Source organism: Gadus morhua, chromosome 12, assembly GCF_902167405.1.
Source record: "Gadus morhua chromosome 12, gadMor3.0, whole genome shotgun sequence".
NCBI classification, from domain to species: domain Eukaryota; kingdom Metazoa; phylum Chordata; class Actinopteri; order Gadiformes; family Gadidae; genus Gadus; species Gadus morhua.
The window spans coordinates 10,727,469-10,747,562 of record NC_044059.1 but is presented as its reverse complement, the minus strand read 5'-3'; the positions used below and the strand labels follow the sequence as shown (position 1 = coordinate 10,747,562).

The 20,094-nt window shown below is 42.7% G+C and overlaps 2 protein-coding genes and 1 long non-coding RNA gene across 6 annotated transcripts in view; 2 read left to right on the top strand and 1 right to left on the bottom strand.

Annotated features, from left to right (window-relative positions):
• Positions 1-20,094, bottom strand: part of LOC115555227 (receptor-type tyrosine-protein phosphatase C-like) — a 46,803-nt gene that overhangs the window by 17,271 nt on the left and 9,438 nt on the right. The gene's annotated exons all lie outside the window — the stretch shown is intronic.
• LOC115555239 (uncharacterized) overlaps positions 5,460-20,094 on the top strand; it is a 98,099-nt gene continuing 83,464 nt past the window's right edge. For all 4 annotated transcript variants that reach the window (XR_003978848.1, XR_003978847.1, XR_003978849.1 and 1 more), the window contains exons 1-3: positions 5,460-6,445; positions 6,837-7,060; positions 17,485-17,583. This is a non-coding gene — a long non-coding RNA (uncharacterized LOC115555239). The remainder of the gene's footprint in view (positions 6,446-6,836; positions 7,061-17,484; positions 17,584-20,094) is intronic.
• On the top strand, positions 11,426-14,015 carry LOC115555234 (general transcription factor II-I repeat domain-containing protein 2B-like). The gene is made up of 2 exons (XM_030371979.1): positions 11,426-12,070; positions 12,177-14,015. The coding sequence occupies exon 2, from the start codon at positions 12,773-12,775 to the stop codon at positions 13,691-13,693; it is 921 nt and encodes a 306-aa protein (XP_030227839.1). The 5' UTR covers positions 11,426-12,070; positions 12,177-12,772; the 3' UTR covers positions 13,694-14,015.

Below are 20,094 nucleotides of genomic sequence, written 5' to 3'. Positions count from 1 at the left end.
AATTAGCATGTCGCGATACTTTGTACAGGGGATAACGTCTGCGCCAAGTAGATGCGCAGAGGGTTGAAACAGGGCTTGTCCGATCTGCTCACAAGAAGGTTTCTTTGGCCAGTTACTGTGATTAAACACGAGTTGTTTAATGTTCACAATGTATCGTTTTTCATGGGGAAAATGAGATGCGTCCCCGGGACGCATGGATAGTGAGTTTAGTGCGTCCTTTCAGATTTTAATGCGTCAGGGACGCAGGACGTGTACCTAGCAACATGACCAGCCTTTTCTTCACCCTTTTGAGGGTGGATAAGGCCCTTTCACAGTCAGCCGTGTGAACCGGAGTGACCACCATTCTGGCGTAGAGGGAGGCTATGTTCTTAGCGCCTAGACCAAAAACCCATTCAAATACATAGTAGCTAGCTAGCTAGCTGCTAATAACTTTAACGTTAGCATGTCGACTCGGTCTGGGAAACACCAATTCGGATCGGAATATTTTTGGAGTAATTATAAGTTATTTGAGGATCAGACACATTGTCAGGTGGTGGTGATTGGATATTTTCGCGGAGAAAAGATCGTTTTGAGAAATAGTGTATGTTGTACAGCAGCATGTAAGTACAGATCCAAGTCTGACAGGTTCAGTCGGCATTTCGGTAGGATGGCGCACGCCGGGAGTATCGGGGCGCAGCGCCCCTGTTCCCTTGTTTAGAAAAACCCCTGATAGTTATATGTATGTATGTTGTATAATACATAGATAATGTTAGTCATATCCTGCCCATGTGTAGTTTACAGATTGGTTGAGATCAAAAGGATTGCAAACCCAAAATGACCAGAACATTTTCTAAGATATTAATCTTCACATTGTCTGCAATGTCTCTTTTACATCCTGCCATTAACGCCCTCTCATTTCAGACAAATCATTTGATCAGTTCCAACTTCCCTTTGCACCACATAAACTGTATATAATATAAACCCTCGATTACAACGTTGTATTCAATCAAGGGTTTGATTGCAATACAACCCCCCCCCCCCCCCCGAGAATGGAAAGGGGAGAGAGAGAGAGAGAGAGAGAGAGAGAGAGAGAGAGAGAGAGAGAGAGAGAGAGAGAGAGAGAGAGAGAGAGAGAGAGAGAGAGAGAGAGAGAGAGAGAGAGAGAGAGAGAGAGAGAGAGAGAGAGAGAGAGAGAGAGAGAGAGGAGAGAGAGAGAGAGAGAGGGGGAGAGAGAGAGAAAGAGAGGAGAGAGAGAGAGAGAGAGAGAGAGAGAGAGAGAGAGAGAGAGAGAGAAATAAGATGACTGATAATGATTCTGGCACCTTTGCTGTAGATTGCTAAAATGAACCTTGATTGTTATTGGAGCGGATGGGCAGAATATGAATGGATGAAGAGGATGAATCCTGCAGGAGGATCTCTCTCCAGCCCGGGAACGGACAGGGGGAGAGCTCGGAATAGACAGAGATTGACTGACACGTGGCATTAGGTGTCAGACCTTCCAGTCATGCCGGTGGCATCATAGAGAGCTCGGGGTGCACTCAGTCATGAACACTCAGGAAGCACACATCACACATGTACTCACAAACACACATGAAAAAGAATTTCAACCTGTGTGTGTGTGTGTGTGTCTGTGTGCGAGGGTTGACTTCTATGTCACACCGCCAAAATAAACACGCACATGCTGGGAATTACGTCTACTAAATAAAAAACATAAATATTAAATCGCCAAAATACTTTCATCTAGGTTTTCATCTAACATAACTGCGTATGCTACATTACAAAATATCTGGTGGGTAACTGGTGGAAACATGACCAGAAAGGGAAACTATTGAAATGAGCCGTATCTTTACAGAGCTACTCCGGCAGAAACATACCCAATACTGCAGGGGTCGCGAACCAAGATATAAATCTTCATTTTGTTCTCATAATTTTGTACCTTTGCATACATTTTTCGCCGATTTTATTTCTCTACCTAAAAGATGAAAACAACTATGGTGCTGTCACAACTATACACAGAAAGCTGGTGCCTGAATAACAAATCTTATCCCGTTCAACGCCACGCAATACCTGATCTGGATACTTAACTAGTTCTTCCCCCCGTCACCAAGAACTCAACAGAGGAAGAGCAAACGATCCGTGACAGATCATACTCTACTCTGCAAACTCTACTCACAGTTTGCCATGGCGACCAGCCCAGCCAGCAGCAGCAGTACCCTGAGTCCGTCGAGCCCAGCCATGTCCGGGACGGCGAAGGTGGGATCCTAAAGGTCCCGACACCGAGGTTCTCCCGGTTCCACCAAGCGAGTCGAAAAAACCTTCAAGAACCAAACAAGCCCTTCATGATCCTCCGCTCCAAACCGCACCAAACGCTGGGTGACCAGCAACCAAAGTGTTTTAAAACTGGGTAAAACAGGGGTGTTGGTTGTGATGGAAATACATACGTTTTGTGTTAGCGTGGGACTTTATCACAGTGGACAGCGCTTTCTTAGCAGCTTGTTCCTCAAACTCTGGTTTTATGCAGAGCGCTACGTCATGATGCTGAGACGCTGCTGCTGCACGCAGGCCTCACCTTATCTTAACTGCTCGTGGCGCCCCCCACAAATATGGCACCCTGTGATGAAAAACTATTTTGATCCTTTGTGATATGGTCGTCTCGTGCTAGGTATGACTCGGAGATTGGTAAATGTTCAGCACATGGTTTATTCTAACAGAGACACAAGGTATACGAGCTTGCGTTCTGGAGGTGGTTCATGAAGCATCTCTCAAACACAGGTAAACAACGCCCGGTTGTTTACCTGTGGTTATCGGTCGCGACCGACTCATCCCTAGAAGGAACCATTCATAACTGTTGTTAGGTTGAAACATGTCATCAGAAATAGCAAAAACTAAAATAATTTACCCCACCCGGGCGGCTGCCCGGTTTGCCCGAGCCTAAAACCGCCACTGCCTGGGACGGTTATGCTTCCCCAGCTTATGGGGAACTATGGAGGTCCTCTGAGCTATTCTCCAACTGACAGGGGGTTTATCACGGGACACTTCACACAATATTGGTAGCTCCTTCTGAGCTAAATTATGCATTTGGATTAAATGTTGGCATGTAACGATACAATCCAGATAATTAAGAAATGTAAAACACCCAGTCAATAGCATCCATCTAGCTCAACATTGCACCTCGTTAAGTTTTAATAGTAGCCTATATATCATCGTTCAAATGTAGAAGTATCAAAAGTAAAACTAAAAAAGTACAAAGAAACAAATAGTTTTTTTGGAAAGACACATGCTTCCTTCGCAGTAGCCTACGGACTGAATGCCTTGTACATTTTAAAACAGCACTAACTGTATTTTCCACTAGGTGGCTTAACCTTTACTGTTAAACATCTTCAATAAAGTTTCTGGAGAAAAAACTGCAAGCAAAGTAAAGTTAAATCAGTTAATATGTGTCTTCAGTGATGTTTAGCATAGTAATGTAAATTAACAAGGCAACGCTCCGCTCGCTATGGGAACGGGGGGCACAAAACTAAATTTTGCCTAGGGCTACCAAAGGGCTAGAACCGGCCCTGGGGGGCAGAGTGGAAGAGAGGCAATGTCGGACAAAGGTAGCGAGCTTCGTTTAGTTTCGTCGTGTACCGTATCGTCATCACCGTATCGTCATCATATTTTACGCCTCCTCGCCTCCCCCTCCTCTCCCTCTCCTCTCTCCCTCCCTCTCCTCCTCTCCTCTCCCTCCTCTCCCCCCTCCGACCCTCCCTCCCTCTCCTCTCCCCCTCCCTCCTCCCTCTCCCCCTACCTCAAGCTTCACAAATTTAGATTTACACACTAAGAATTCTAAGTCAATATGATGTTGAATCATTCATGTGTAAAAACTTCCATTTTGAGTTTGTTTTACAAAGGAAATCCTATTAACAATTACACAAACGGACAATAGACCAGCTTTTGCATTTTAAACCATTTTGCAAGTTTATTTTTCACCATGAAGGTAATAAAAAGCTTGAACATTAACATTATAAACATTATAAACAACCCTTGCCACCAAATCCAAAGCAAAAAATGTAAGTACATTTCAGTACCCGTTTACTGACAAAATGTCTATGTACTTGTAATATAATAAATATAATAAATAAATACAATAATGGACAGAAAGATCCTTTTAGTGTACGGCTAAACATAACTGACCACAAACAAGCTTCTCGTTTATCTGCTGTGTGTGTGTGTGTTTGTGTTTGTGTGTTTGTGTGTGCGCGCGTGTGCTCTGGTGTCAACCAAAAAAGGACACAATCCTCATAGCAGGGGGAAACACTACAAACTAAAAATGGAGGCCACAAATTTCAGTACCTGTTTACTGTCAAAACGTCTATGTACTTGTATTAAAATAAATATGAATAGATAAATAAAATAATCTTGACGGACAGATCACTTTACTGTAGGGCTTAACAAAGCTGACCACAAATAAGCTTCCCGTTTATCTGCTGTGTGTGTGTGTGTGTGTGTGTGTGTGTGTGTGTGTGTGTGTGTGTGTGTGTGTGTGTGTGTTTGTGTGTGTGTGTGTGTGTGTGTGTGTGTGTGTGTGTGTGTGTGTGTGTGTGTGTGTGTGTGTGTGTGTGTGTGTGTGTGTGTGTGTGTGTGTGTGTGTGTGTGTGTGTGTGTGTGTGTGAAGATCTGTGAGGACAATGGACTCCTTCAACACGATGGCAATGTTGGTGACAGTGAGCTGTGCATTAGGTGCGTCATCATCCTCACTAACAGGACAAGGCAATGCTACTTCTGCTTGACTTCTGAATCGGTTTCCTGGAAAAATGAATAAAACTGAAACACACCCACACCACGCATACATGCGGATTGACGAATACATTGGACTTTCTAGAGACCCCTGTACCAAAACGCTCGCAAGCTATTCCCAGTGTCAGGATAGAGACGATGGGCAAGAATGCTTTTCTTAAACAGTCCCATCCTGGATTCAGCTGAAAAGAGGCTGAGTGATTGATTCTCCCTTCTGATTTCAAATCCCTCCTAAAAGGCTGAACTTGGAACAGAACATGATTGTCTGCTGCATTTGATATTTCACTCATTCTTTATTTCATCTTTCATTTGCACTTCTATCACCGGTGTTCAATGCTCTGATGTTTGTTTTGTGCTGTTATGTTACCCCATGCTGTGCCCTCCAGGCAAGATCCCTTGATTTTACTTTATTTTATTTCAATGTATAATCTACCTGGATAAATAAAGGTTCAGTAAAAAGTAATAATAATAATGATAATAATGCATTGAATTTATATAGCGCTTTGTCCTAGACACTCAAAGACGCATTACATTGATAGGGGGGACCTCACTCACCACCACCAGTGTGTAGCACCCATTAAGGGTGATGCACGGCAGCCAATCTGCGCCAGAACGCTCACCACACACCAGCTCGAGGTGGAGGGTGAGGGAATTAATGAGTCAGCCAATTATACAATAATACAGGGGGATGATTAGGGGGCCAGATTGAATGAGCCTGGTTGGGCCAGGACACCGGGGGAACCCCTACTCTTTGCGATAAGTGCCCTGGGATCTTTTATGACCTCAGTGAGTCAGGACCTCGGTTTTACGTCTCCTCCGAAGGACGAGTACAACTTAACGTCTCTGGAACTGAAAACCTCCCAGAATCGACCTCATCCTTCGACTCTTATCAATAGTCATTCATGTAGGTAGATACTGCTGGCATTGTGCATCATTCAATCACATTCAATAACAATGCATTGCCTTTGAAATCTTCTAGTTCCGTCTTGGGTTGTAGTAGGATTGTATTGGCAGTATTTAAGTCTTGGTATAGGCTGTCTTGATGACTCACAGCCTTGTGTGGTTGGGCTGTGGCTGCTGGACTGGCTACTGCCTCGAGTGCCTCCTGTATTGACCTTGGCGTGGACGTGCTAACCGGTAGAGCAAAGAGAGCTCTCTTTAAATCGCTTCTCTGAGGAAAACTGCTGCAACCAAGTCAGGGTTAGTCAGGATTCCTGGAGTCAACTCTAGTGTAGTTAATAATGCTTTAACGGCATTAAGACGTAAACTGGGGACTAATGTGAAGGAGTCCTTGAAGGAAGATAAATATACATAGTAGAAAACACATGAAGGTGAGTAATTTCCATGCCCTCAACATTGGGTAGTTGATATTATAATGTAGTCACGGACAAGGCCAAATGCTACTTCTGCTTGTTTTAAAGGTCAGATGTATTTGTGTGTTTGAGGGTTTTTATCTACACCTGTTCCTTTATCAGGTATGTTTAAATGGGACATATTATGCCACCAGGTGTGAGTGTGATTAGCCTTACAAGCCGTTTCGAAAATCTGCCCCATATGACATTACTAGTAGGCGTGTCCGCCTAGATCTGTGCTGGATAGGCTAATCACACTGACACCTGGTGGTATAATATGTCCCCTTTAATAGGGTTTATCAGGCGGCCTGCTGACCTTCCCCCGCCTGCAGTAAACTGTAAGTAAACTGAAACTGTTTCCTTTAGATTTCCTTTCTGCGGTGCCGGCCTATTGTCCTACTGCTCATTAAAGTTTATTTACCTTGGTACTATTTACCATAAACACCTAACAAATATTACCAGGTATTAGCCCAGTGCTAGGCTGGAATATAACATAGTGTGGGGTGGTCCACTTAAAATCTAAAGGTTCCCATAAATTCCCTATGAAAATGTCCAAAAAATAAATCATAACCATTTTTTTTGTGTTAACGGTGTTAATAGTATATTATTATTAAGCCAATGATTCATGATTTTTTTTATTACAAAAAACCTAATTTCATATTTAAAAAGTTTATGTCCAGCAGGTGGTGTCATGATAACTCATTTCCCGCCCTTGAACCTCATTGCTAGGAACTGGAAACTCGCATTTTGGCGCCATCTGGCCTTGGATCCCGTTGATGCGCTCACGTTGACGTTGCTGCGCGCTCATTGGACCGTTATACTGTCCGTCCAAAAGTAGTTGGGGAACTGCGTTGGATCCGCCCTCCTCCCAAACTGAACTTCGGCGGCGCTTCCCAGGATTGTCATGAGAGGACTTTTCACTTTCCAGGGTGGACGCGGCGGGACAAGACAAGGTAAGCAGCTGTCCCGGGGCAGAAGCATTGGTTCCCGATCCACCGGTTAACCTATTAATGTACTTCATTCGCTGATGTTTGTTTGCAAGCTTGGTCTGGATGCCCAGAAATTTGTTAAGTTGTTCAACTATTCAATCCGGATAAAGTGTATTCAGAAAGCGTGCAGGCAGTGGAGGTTTTTGGAAGTTTAAGCGTTATATGAATGCTCTTTTTTGTTTTATACGTAACAAATAAATTCATTTAAAATGATTAAATAGGCCTTCCCCTAAATGGAGAACGACTTGTTAAAGTGGTATGATATTGAAACAAGTCTTATTCTTCGATAACCTAGCTCTTGCTAGAAAATACTATAGTTTATACTTTCTTGCTATAATATATTATTTGGCCTAATGTCACTTTTAGTGTCTTTACTGAACTGGGTCGTTTTACTCAATGACTTCAGATCATTATCATAACTTCATGTGTTTATGGCACATAGTCAATAATAATACACAGTCAGAAATGCACCCATTAAGCATCGTAAAAGCAGCCTTTCATTTTCATTTGGGGACTCTTAGTATTGGGACCATTATCAGTGTAAACAAGCAAATCCTAAAAACTGAACACACATTGTCATATAGTAACGCACCAGGCACGTCAACAATACAGGTCTGAAGTCATGACATCCAGCCCGGACTTATTTATTCAACAGTTCCCATAAAACAATGGGGGCAGGGATCGGGACAGGAGGGTGGAAATCCCCCCGATTGTTTCACCGTTATATACACCCGCCTGCAAAGTGCCTCTCATTATCTTTCATTCACCGTCATTTTCTGCACCAGACCATATAATCCGCCACCTAGGCTATCCAAGCATGTACCAAATCAAATAATTACGGTTCTGTTTTGAAAGTGAGCTTGATGCAGACCCCTGCACACCGCCGCAGATGAAGCGGCAAACGACCCCCGTGTTGCCCATCATGTGAGCGTTTCCTCGGGTGATTTACTTCAGTGGAAGGGTTCATCGGGTCAACTCTCACCGCAACCGGCCTCGGCTTTCACTCATGGCGGAATGATCCTCACCACTGAATTAACAGCATCGAGGATATAGACGGAAAAGTTTTGTATTTTCTGTTCGCAGCAGCTATGGTGTCATAACCTATAACGGCACCGCCTCAAATGTTGAATGACACTGCCGCTGGAAAATAACTTTCTGGTGTAAAAATATCACGCCTAATCGTGTTGTATCATCTCTTATGTATTTCAGAGACATGTGAGAAGTCAGATGTGTGTGTGTGTGTGTGTGTGTGTGTGTGTGTGTGTGTGTGTGTGTGTGTGTGTGTGTGTGTGTGTGTGTGTGTGTGTGTGTGTGTGTGTGGGTGCGTGTGCGTGTGTCTGTATGGGTGTTTTTGTGAGTGAGGGTGTGTGTGTGTGTGTGTTTATCTGCATGTGATGGGAGAGAGAGAGAGAGAGAGAGAGAGAGAGAGAGAGAGAGAGAGAGAGAGAGAGAGAGAGAGAGAGAGAGAGAGAGAGAGAGAGAGAGAGAGAGAGAGAGAGAGAGAGAGAGAGAGAGAGAGAGAGTTCAAAGCACTGGGCACCTGATTGATTTCATGGGCTACTGTTTGAAAGAGCGAACCTCCACTGATTGCCATCCCTAATGCAAACAGGGACGCAAAGTGTGTGAAAAGCCTAAACAGATTCCAGCTGAAGGAGATTAAGGAAATGCATTCCATTCCATTTCCTCCTGCCCGCCCCCCCCCCCTCTCCCGCCCCCACCACCACCACCACCACCACCTCCACCACCGCCACCACCACCGATGCACTGACCAGCCCTGAACTGACCGCTTGCTGTTGACCTGTGCCTCAGTGTTTAGCCTAAAGCGGTCGTCCCTGACACTGTTGGTTTCCTCCTGATATGCGTGTTGTACGTCCTGGCACTTAAAAATAGTACTTAGCACCGTGTAGCATCTTATCCTAGATATCTTTGTTGTTGACGGGAATGGGTTAACCTAGCGATAGTTAGTGCCTGGCACTTGGTTCTATGGAAACCCTAACCGAACCGACCAGCAGCGATATATTGTTGTTTCTCTTTCATCTGACAAATATACTTACTGTAAGTTGCTTTGGATAAAAGCGTCCTCTAAATGCCCTAAATGTAAAAAAAAAAGAAAGCCTCATTGAGCCTGTTGCTCTTCAGGCTCATCGTAGCAAAGAGGCAGAGATCTCTTCTCTTACGACATTTCAGAGCTGGGTCACCCAGGGGGTGGAGGTGAGTGTCTGCGTTCTGCAACAGTATCCCCCGGGGGTATGGCTGACTGGGTCCCTGTCCGAAATAGAAACTGCTGTAAATTGAATGAACCGTGGTGCGTCTCCTGCAGCAGACCTCGGCTCTGTATCACTGACCGAAGGGTTTCTCAGAAAGAGCGTACGCGCTTTTAATTTGGAAGAGAATATCAAGTTTTGAACTTGGATCAGAGTTTAAGGAAACCCTGACTTCCTTCAAGGGGATTAAATGGACTTGTTGAACTATGTTCAGCCGACGGTGGCCAGTGTATCTCGAGGTGAACTCTGTATCTCATGTGTGGGATGTATTAATGGCGCACCGCGGGCAAAATGCCATAACCATTAAATACTGAGCTCTATTTAGATCTGTGTATCTCTATTATCATACGAATGGTCCTGGTAAGCTGCAATGGCAACAGCTTCCAAAATAGTCAATAGAAATGCCGTCCCTGATTTAACCAACTGAAATTTATCCAACCAACCAGGCTTCCAAGCAGCCCAAACGTTACCGACCAGTGAAGTTTACTTCTAGGCTCAAGATAGCTTTTCTTTAGCTTTCACAGCAGCAGCTTAAAGCATTTAAAACATCCAAATTAAGAAAAAAACAAACCAGCCTACGTTTGTGTGTTTATGAAAACTCTAGGTGCCACACTTGCGGACATTAGGAAAAAGTGTAAGTCTATTATTTCTTTTGAATATATAACTGTTGAGCGCGATGAGGGAAAATATTGTATTGCCGTGTGAGCGTTCTTAATATACATTCATTGTGTAAGCTCGCGAGATTTCGCTCTTAATTGCTGCCCGCTAACCAGATGGCAATTAAAAAACAAGCTTGTCAGAGGTGCGTTCAGAATCGCAAACATAGGCAAACGTTCGCGAACGATTTTAAACATTTTCCGTTAAACGAACATAAGCAAGCAAACGTTTACGAACATAGGCAAACTGTCTGAAGAGGTAGTTCTCCACAAACAGAGATGGATCGCGGACTGCAAGAGATGTTCTCTTCGGCTACGTGACATTCGTTGCCATGGCATTAAACTGAACTATATTGAAATCATTTACTCCTTTCCTACACAGAAAGCAATAGATAAAACGTTTCATATAGCCTATCTACACCCTTACTTCAACTGTTGTCTTTTGCATCCTAAAATGCGATTTGAACGTTATATCGCAGTAAGTGGGTACAACTTCGGTGACGTCGCCCTCTATTCTTGAATTTTCCGTACTGGTTGTCTGCAGTAGGCTTTCAACGAGGTCGACCACTTGCAAACCCTCTTCTGTAAACTCTTCCATTAACATGGAGGCTGCCGCTAATACCATGGCCTTCGTATCCATTTTTTTCGTTTACAGTTTGTTTAGAACGGTGTTCAAAAATCGTTCAAAATTAATTGTTTAATGTCAACGCGTTCGTTGCGAACGTTCGCCTATGTTTGCTGAACTTGAACGCACCTCTGCACTCCGCTCAACGGAACTGAAGCCTCCTAAAACTGACCGCAAAACAGTCAAAAGCTGTGTTCGAAATCGTTCCCTATCATGGATGTAGTGCACTAAATAGGGTTTTGTAGGGTGTTCGAATTCTCAGTGGTCCACTATATAGTGGACTTAAAATAGGGTACATACGATCAGAGCCCGTCTACGAAAAAATGCAATATTCAGCTGAGTTTATTATTTTAGCCCCACCCTTTGATAGCAACTTTCAAATTACTTGACAAAAAATTACATCGTGAGAAAAGTGGATTCTGAGGGTAAAACGCCGTTGGCTCCCATTCATTCTGGACTCGCCTACGAGCGCCCCGCGTGGTCAAAGATTATTACTGCAACCAGTCCAGAAACCCGGAAATAACCCGCGAGTGCCAGTTCTCCTCATATTAGACATTCTCTGATACGATGTTCCCTAAATGTTACTCCCGTATACCACAATGCAATGCGGTTGTATTTTTCCAGGGGAGAAGAAGAAGCTGAATAACCGCGAAAACAAATACATTAAATGATGGAGTCTCCAGCTTGTGTTTAGAAATGGCAACAATTTATTTGGGAACCAAATTAATTTAAAAAGACTTGAACAAGGAAATGTAACATTCAACATCAATACAACCTCCAGCCCGGTTTGTTTAGATCAGGGATGCCGTGGTGGCGGCCCGCGGGCCGGATCCGGCCCGAATTGACATCACATTCGGCCCCGTTACATCAGTGGTTGGGAAGAGTTTTTTTTTTTTTTTTATAAATTGTATACGTTTTTTTTTTTTTTATAAATAAAATTATGATACAATATCAACAAATGTAAATGTACTTTTGTTTTTTATCCTTACTTAATGGTTTTAAGTATAATGATTATTTTTAATTATTTTCCACGTAATCCAAGTTGGTCTTGCCCGTCTCAGTTGCAGCGTGTGCACTGACCAACGTTCTAAGGAACACGTGGCTCCCGCTCGATCCACACGTGGCTCCCGCTCGATATCAGTCAGGATGTTATCAAAGAAGCGGAAGGTTGACTCTGAATGTCGTGTCTTTCAGGAGAAATGGAAAGAAAAGTATTTCTTTTGGGAAGTGGGGGGCAAACCTGTATGTTTAATTTGTTCGCAACAAGTGGCTGTGCCAAAGGAGTACAACATCAGACGACATTACGAGACCCATCAGGAGAAGTACAACGAGTACACAGGGCCACGCAGGGCACAAAAGCTAAACGAGCTAGCCTCATCCCTCAGAAAACAGCAATCCGCTTTCTCGAAATGCCGAGAGACATATGAAGGTTCGTTTTAATTCTTCTCAAAGTCTTATTTTTACGACAACCGTAGCCTAGTTGTTTTCGAATGGGGATTTCTGTATACTAACATCACATTTTACTTCATGTTTAGGGGCAGTGAAGGCGAGCTATGTCATCGCATGGGAGATAGCTAAAGCTTCCAAGCCTTTCTCTGAGGGGGAATTCGTGAGGACGTGCATCACAAAGGCAGCCGAGCTAGTGTGTCCAGAAAGTCGACAAGCCCTAGCGAACATCAGCTTATCCCGACCTACAGTGACCGAGAGAGTGGAAGAGCTCTCCAGCGACTTGCGCAGCCAACTTAAAGAGAAGATAAAGTCATTCATCGCGTTCTCTATTGCCCTTGACGAGAGCACTGATGTGACTGATACGGCCCAGTTGGCGATATTTATTCGCGGAGTGGATGCTGCCTTGAATGTCACGGAGGAGTTTGTTTCCGTGGTACCCATGACAGACACGACTACAGCTAACGACGTGTTCGTTAGCCTTGTCGGGGCCCTTGACAATCTGGAGGTGGACTGGAGTCGCGCTGTCAGTGTGGCTACGGATGGTGCACCTTCCATGGTAGGAAGAAAGGCCGGGGTGGTCGTGAAGTTGAGAGAAAAGGTACGAGAGGCAAACCCAGACCAGGTATTCTGGAACTTTCACTGTATTTTACACTAAGAGGCGTTGTGCTGCAAAAGTCTGAAAATGGAGCATGTTATGAGTGTTGTTATTGCCACTGTCAATTTTATCAGGGCCAGAGGGCTTAACCATCGGCAATTCGATGCATTTTTATTTGAAAATGACATTCACCAGGGCCTTCCCTATCACACCGATGTGCGTTGGTTGAGCCGAGGCGCAGTGCTCAAACGGTTCTACAAATTACGCAAAGAGATAGACGAGTTCATGCAGGCTAAAGGGAAGCCTGTGGAGGAATTGGACGACCCCGAATGGATCAGAGACCTTGCCTTCTTAGTGGACATTACCGAACATTTAAACGTCTTGAATGTTACTATGCAAGGTCGCAACAAACTCGTTACCGAGTATTATGACAGTGTCCGTGCCTTTCAAAATAAACTTGCGTTATGGAAGGCACAGCTCAGCCAGCGCAATGCAGCCCATTTCCCATGTTTAAAATCTCTGTCTGTCAACCATCAGAGCATGGTCAAGTATGCAAGCTTGCTTTCCGGCCTCATGCACGAGTTTGACTCACGATTCACGGTTTTCACTGAACTGGAAAAGGACTTTGCGCTTTTTCGCTCTCCATTCACGACGGATGCTTCCGAGGTCCCAGAGGGGATGCAAATGGAACTGATAGACTTGCAATGCTGTGCGCGGTTGAAAGATGCGTATGCATCTACTGGTATTGAATCATTTTACCAGTCTTTGCCACCCGAGTACCCAATTATCACTGCCTTTGCAGGTAAAATCCTCTGTATGTTTGGCACAACATATTTATGCGAGCAGGCATTTTCAGTAATGAATTTTAATAAATCGAAAGTGCGCAATCGCCTGACACATGGACATCTCAATGATGTCATGAAAATAGCCACGGCCCAGAGCCTGTCCCCCAATGTGGACAAGCTGGTGAAAACTAAAAGGCTTCTGGCTTCGACATGTAAAATGTAGCTGGCTTCCTCATGTTTCATAGTGCAGGGAAGTAATGATGGGGAGGAAATAAAGGAGATAGGTATGTGGAAATATTTGTGGGAGTTGATTGACAAAGTTAATGTGCTATCAGTTGCTTGTTGTAATGTTGTAATATTTTTTTTATTATTAATTTCTACTTAATATTTAGTCACCTGACCTGTTTGAGTACTTAACCTTGGTACATATTTTGACTTCTTTAGGCCTTGGCTACTTAGCCTGGCCATCTTTTTAATTTGCCTAATTAGGCCTGTGCATCCAGATGATTTTATGTGCAAGTTGTCAATAAATTTGATGAAAGTAATTTACAGTTTACTTGTGTTATTTCTGTGACCTAGTCAACTTGTTGTTTTTAAAATATTTTAAATGTAAGTTACTGACATACAGAGGTTGATGTTACACAGTTAAAAAGGGTAAATTGCTTTTGGCTGCCATATAATTGTATGCTTCGTTGCGAGGCTATTGTGTATTGCAATTAATTTTTAATGTATAGCAGGCCTTCATTAATTATATCAAATAGCATGTCTATTTGTTTAGTGTTTGGTCTTGCCAGGCCAAAAGTGTACCGGTAATTTGGCCCCCCGAGGTCCCACTTGAAAACAATCTGGCCCCCTGACAGATTTCACCCTGGCATCCCTGGTTTAGATGATGTCGGCGCAGCAATTTTCCGTCTCGTAAACGGTCGTTGCCATTTGAAACGGTCGATGACATTTCCGACCATGTCCGATTGCGTCCGATCTTGAATTCCGAATGCTTCGTGAACGGAATTAAAACATGGCGGACGTAGAGGAGCCAGGACCTGCAGCAGGTCACTTGGAGTCGGTTAAAAACAGCACAGGGTGGAATGTTAAATAATCCCAGATATAAATAACAATAATCGGGTTAAATAACTTCACATGGTGTGTCTGGTGTGTTTCCAGCATTCGTAGTGTTGATCAGCAGAGATATAGTCCGCCAAGACGTTGAGGTTGCTTAGCAACCAGAGACTGTCCATGCAAGTGAACGGAGCGTTCCCTCTTCGTCATAACTATCAAACCAAACATCCTTCACATTCACCGAGCGAACATTATGAAAGTAAAATGCACATTTCTCGCAATTGGGCAACGCGTTTCAAATGGCAACGACCGTTTACGAGACGGAAAATTCTCGTATGCGATCCAACCGTCTCCGACCGAAAGTCCATTCATTCCTATGTGATTCTCCGTAATGTCCGTTTTTCCTCCGAGACTCCTCCCCTCCGTAAAATGTCTGTCTGGTATGTCCGTAATACACGTTCAAAAAATGTAACGTTCGCCGTCGTTTTACGGAGATACCGTATGAAAGTTTTTATGTTTTTCACAAAACATGTAAGTACCTGGCAGGCCAAACTCCTCGCCGATCTCTTTCCAAGCCTGGTTGGTTTTGTTTTTATCTCTGTATATGTCGATCCTCATGTTCCAAAGTACCGGTCTCTTAAAAACGGCCATTACGTTCCCCAATCTTTTTGGCTGACCGTAAATAAATTCATGTCCGTACGTAAAACACTAGCGCCCCCTTCCGTAAATTTACGGAAGCACGGATACGAAAAACATACGTATGTGGAAACGAGGCGTCAGCGTAGTGTCCGAATTCTCGTTCCCTATTCCCTATATAGTGAACTATATCATGTACACTATATAGGGAATAGGGAACGAGTGTATAGGGAACGATTTCGAACACAGCTAAAGTCGTTTTTACACATCCTGAGGCTCCCATTAACTGTCAAGCACACCCTTTAAACTTGTAGGCAGAGACAAGCGGGACTGTTTTAAAGTAATTGTGTGTGTCCTTTTGCAATTATAATCCACAAAGATAGGGCGATATAAACAAAACCGCCATTTACGTTGAGCGAAATATTCAAACTGCATGGAACAGTTTGTTATTGTCAGATGCAGGGCCGGACCTCTACACCTGGGGGCCCTAAGCAGGATAATGTTGGGGCTCTGCTTTGAGGTTGATAGAGTAATTTTGCCACAGAGAACAAGCAACTGTATGCATTCATAACCCTTACGGTTTTTATCCACAACTCTTTGAACATGATTAGCTGCAATTAATTTACTACTTATTAAGTATACTCACTTAAACAGTCAAAGTAAAGCTTACACACTTAACACATTTCTACTTCTACTTTACTGTCTGAATGCCTTGTGAATTTAAAACAGCACTAACTGTTTTGTCCACTTGGCGGCTTACAACCTTTAGTATTGAAACATCTTCAATAGCCTACAGTTGCTGGAGTCTTGAACTGCTTTTTCCATTCACATTTAAAAGAGGTGAAAGTTGGAATTCATATTTTGATTGTAAAGGGTGTTAAATACTCTTGATTTGGCAGAGAGATTAAAGATTAAACGAAGATTTTAGATTCAGTTTGTATTTCTTTTTTAGAAGATCATCAAGATAATGATAAATTCCTCAACAATAACACTGCAACACAATTATAACTTCAGGTAAATTAGCCAAAAATGTAAAATATATAGGGTTACTTTCCTGCTTACTGCGGTGAGGGTTTCGTATAATTTAGTGAATTAATTAAGGGCGCCACCAGAGGGCGCCCCCGACACATTTGCCACCCTGGGCGATATATAGATATTTTTCTTCCTCCATGGGCCCCTGACGCCGTCTGGGCCCCAGGCAGCTGCACCGGTTGCACCGTCGATATTTAGCCACTGTCTCTGAATAATATTGTTGCGATTTTTGTGCGTTGAAATGTCAGGGTTAAACATTAGCCCAACTCCGCAGAGATGTAATTAAGTTCCGCCCATCCATTTCACTTCTCAAGTCTGCACCATTTTCTACCTCTCATGCAATACAGTGTGCAATTGAGTCAAATTTACTGAAAAAGTATAAATTGATGCTCTGTATTTCAATATGAACAATGAAACATCTACAGTGAATATATGCATTACAAAACTTTGTTTAATGCCAGGACTGATCAGCTAATTTGTCCTGGTGATTAGCCAATTAGTAGTCTATGCTCATTGGCTTATCACAAACACATGGTTGGTGATTAGCCAATTAGCAGTCTATGCTATTTGGCTAAGCTAACCATGTGTTACTAAATCCGTCTTATACTTAATCAATCATGATTTTTTGGGCTTTAATTAGTGTGGTTGCTACTACTGCTTAAGACATCGTAACTAAATTGACTGCGTTCAAACCAGTCAACATATCTACACACTTGTAGATATATCAAAAAGGGATTTTGATATCATTTATACTTTGTTCAGAGTATAAATTTGTTCACAGTTTAAGTTCGATTCCGGCTTCCTTTTGGGTTGGTCTCATTGATTTACACTGAGGTCAGAGTGGGGAGGACGTACAGGCAGTGTTTAGACTGGGTACCCCCCCCCCCGGCCCATTCTGCCAGCGATTTGAATACGCCCTGCACAAGGGTCTTGAGAAGAGCAATACATTTCTTTGATAAGTTTTTGCATGCCCCCCTGGCGCGCTATTGGCTGGTTTAACACAACCACGACAGAGAAGCAACAGCAAGCAGCCAATGGCGTACAGAGTCGTTGGAATTAGGGCCGTTGATCACGCCTCTTGTGCTGAAGAAATTGACAGCAGCCTCCCCAGACCAACGTGCAATCTACGATTGAGCTTGGTCTGGCAATTGCCGGGCTAGGCAGTGTTGCCAGATTGGGCAGTTTACCATCTGCGGCATTTTAGCAAGCACACTCACACACGCATTCTAGTTTTTACCGTTCTTCCTTTAAATGTTTATTTACCTTGTCAAACTTCCTTGCATGTTTCAGAAAAGTTCCTGGTCCAGGTGAAGTACGGCCAACAGCAGAAGTATGTGAAGTTGGATGAGGATGAAGGACGGTTTGACTTTCGGCAATTCCATGAAAAAGGTTAGCATGGCTCAGGAAAAAGGTTTAGAACCACACCCGTGTTCATTTAAATGCTCCTTCTGTAAGCTCCGTAATGTTGTATATTCATATTTCTTGGTATGCCTTTAGCAGCCTCATTCAAACTATACAATCAGTTCTGCACTGTGTGCTTCATAGAGTGTAAAGCATAATATACTCCAAAACAGTCAATAATAAAATGCCAATCATCAATTTTAAAAATTCAAAAAAATCTAAAATTTGCACTTAAGAGGGAATGGGTTGTGATGGAAAAATGCTCTAGATCAATTGAATGATTAAACAGTGGTGATATTTAATGAGAACAGTTTTTCGCTGTGAGGCAAGAAACATTGCTGACTTAAAAAGCACATTCAGTTTTATCGTACTATCTTTTCCAGTCATCGAGAGATTTTGCCTGCCACCGGATGCTAAAGTTACATACAAGGATGCAACAGGGACAAAAGTTAATGCCTTCAGCTCAAGTGCATTATCTGTCATCCTAGACTAGGTCTATAGCAAGAGACATCGAAACGAGGATACACGTGATGCTGCGTCTGCCTAACAGGTTTCTTAACACTTAACACAAACTGGCCATGCATAAATGTGCTAATTTGCCATTGCATAAATGTACTAATGTACTAATTTAATATCTCCTCTCAGGCACCTCCCCACTGAAGCAATCAGAGAAGATTATGCACATGGTCTATTGATTCGGTTCCCTTCCCTCAAGGATCCATGTTCCAAGAAGGGCTAAGTAATAGTCATTATTATTGGTTACATTATTATTGTTTACACTTGCACAACATGAAAAGTGGTTTACACCACTTTTCAAGGAAATATGTTTAAGAAATATTTTTTGAAATTCCAAAAACATAACTAAATCACTTACTGAAAAGCATCAGAAGGCCATTGCTTACAACTTGGAAACCTTCCCCTTTATATATGTATTTAAGTTATTTAAAATAATAATAATTAAAAAAAAAAGGAAACTTTTCTGTTTGTTTGCACACATTGTTTAATTGCAAAATAGTATAGTAAAGCTATAATGGCATGAAAATATCACTTTCTGAGGTTTTCTAACATTAATATGAGTTCCCCTAGCCTACTAGCCCTTACACAGAGGTCCCACGGATGTCAACATTAGACGTTCGGTAGAAAAAGACGTTACCTGGCGTTACAAAACAACCCCTTCAGTGGACCAAAATTTGACGACCAATAATGATGACTGTGAGTTTGCGCGCATGCTATGCGTAGGCTGAATCACAATCGTGTTAAGACGAATCACATTGGCCAATACACACTGAAGATAAATTCAATATTTTTTAAATTACAAAAATTATCCCTCTCTGGCGAACAGATTGTTGTAGCAGGCAAAAAAAATGAAATTAATTTATCTGCATCAAGACAGAATCGTTCTAGCGAGAATCGCGATGCATCGAAGAATCGATAATTTTTCCCACCCGTATTAATTTATGTACTGCCTAATTGGCGTTAAGGTATACCGAGTGTAGATCTACTGCTTGTTCTGTAGGTCTAACTGCTTGTTTAAGGACCAAGGGAAACAAAGTTTGTTCAGTCGGTTATGATGCATCTGAACACAGCCACAACAAGCTAGCTCCGACAACTTCCCCCTGCTTCATCACGTGTTGTCCAGACGTTTGTCATTTTGACAGTTGGTGGACGGTGACACAATGGACGCCTGCGTCTGCAGTGTCCTCAACACATCTGGGAGGGTCCTCCAGGTTTTCATAGGTAGCCTCATCATCGCTAATTTCACCTGGATCCGCTTGGTCCTGTCAGAACCAAAAATACATTTTTTTAAAATAAAATCTGAATCGCCATGAAATGTTCCTTTGAGGGGTTGTCATTTTGACAACGTATTTCCTCATTTGACAATAAATGTAATGGGTACAACTGTGTACAAACAGAGAATTAAACAGACATATCACGGAGATTCAGATTGAAATGTAAACTTTTTATAGGTTGCTCTGTTGAGTCCCACCCAACCTTCTCTGTGTCTCAGGTCCGCGTGTCACCTGTGAGGTGGGCGTGACTGAGTCTATGATGTTTACCTGTGCTGAGCCTACGGCCCTCTGCGCACCACGCTGGACCACAGTGGGGCCCCTGGGAGGCTGGTCCATGTCTATATCCACAGTGTGCAGCTGCTACACAATCACATAGGATAAGATGAACTCCATTAATCCCAGAGGGGAATAACTAGAGAAGAAAACTTTTAAATAAGAATAAAAAAAATATATATACAGAAAGTAGATCTTATACACACAATAACAGGGTAATTAATGTGTGTTGCTGGTGGACACTAACATAAGAAAAGATAACGTGTACTTCATTAATCCAAGGGTAATAAGGGTTACTGAAAGAACAGAAATTAGAATAAAAAACTCAACAATAAAAAAGATTGAAAAATATACAGAAGGTATATCTTATGTAAATATATAGATAATTACTTATGTTTAAATGTTGATGTACAGTGAATTATAATTGCATTTATTT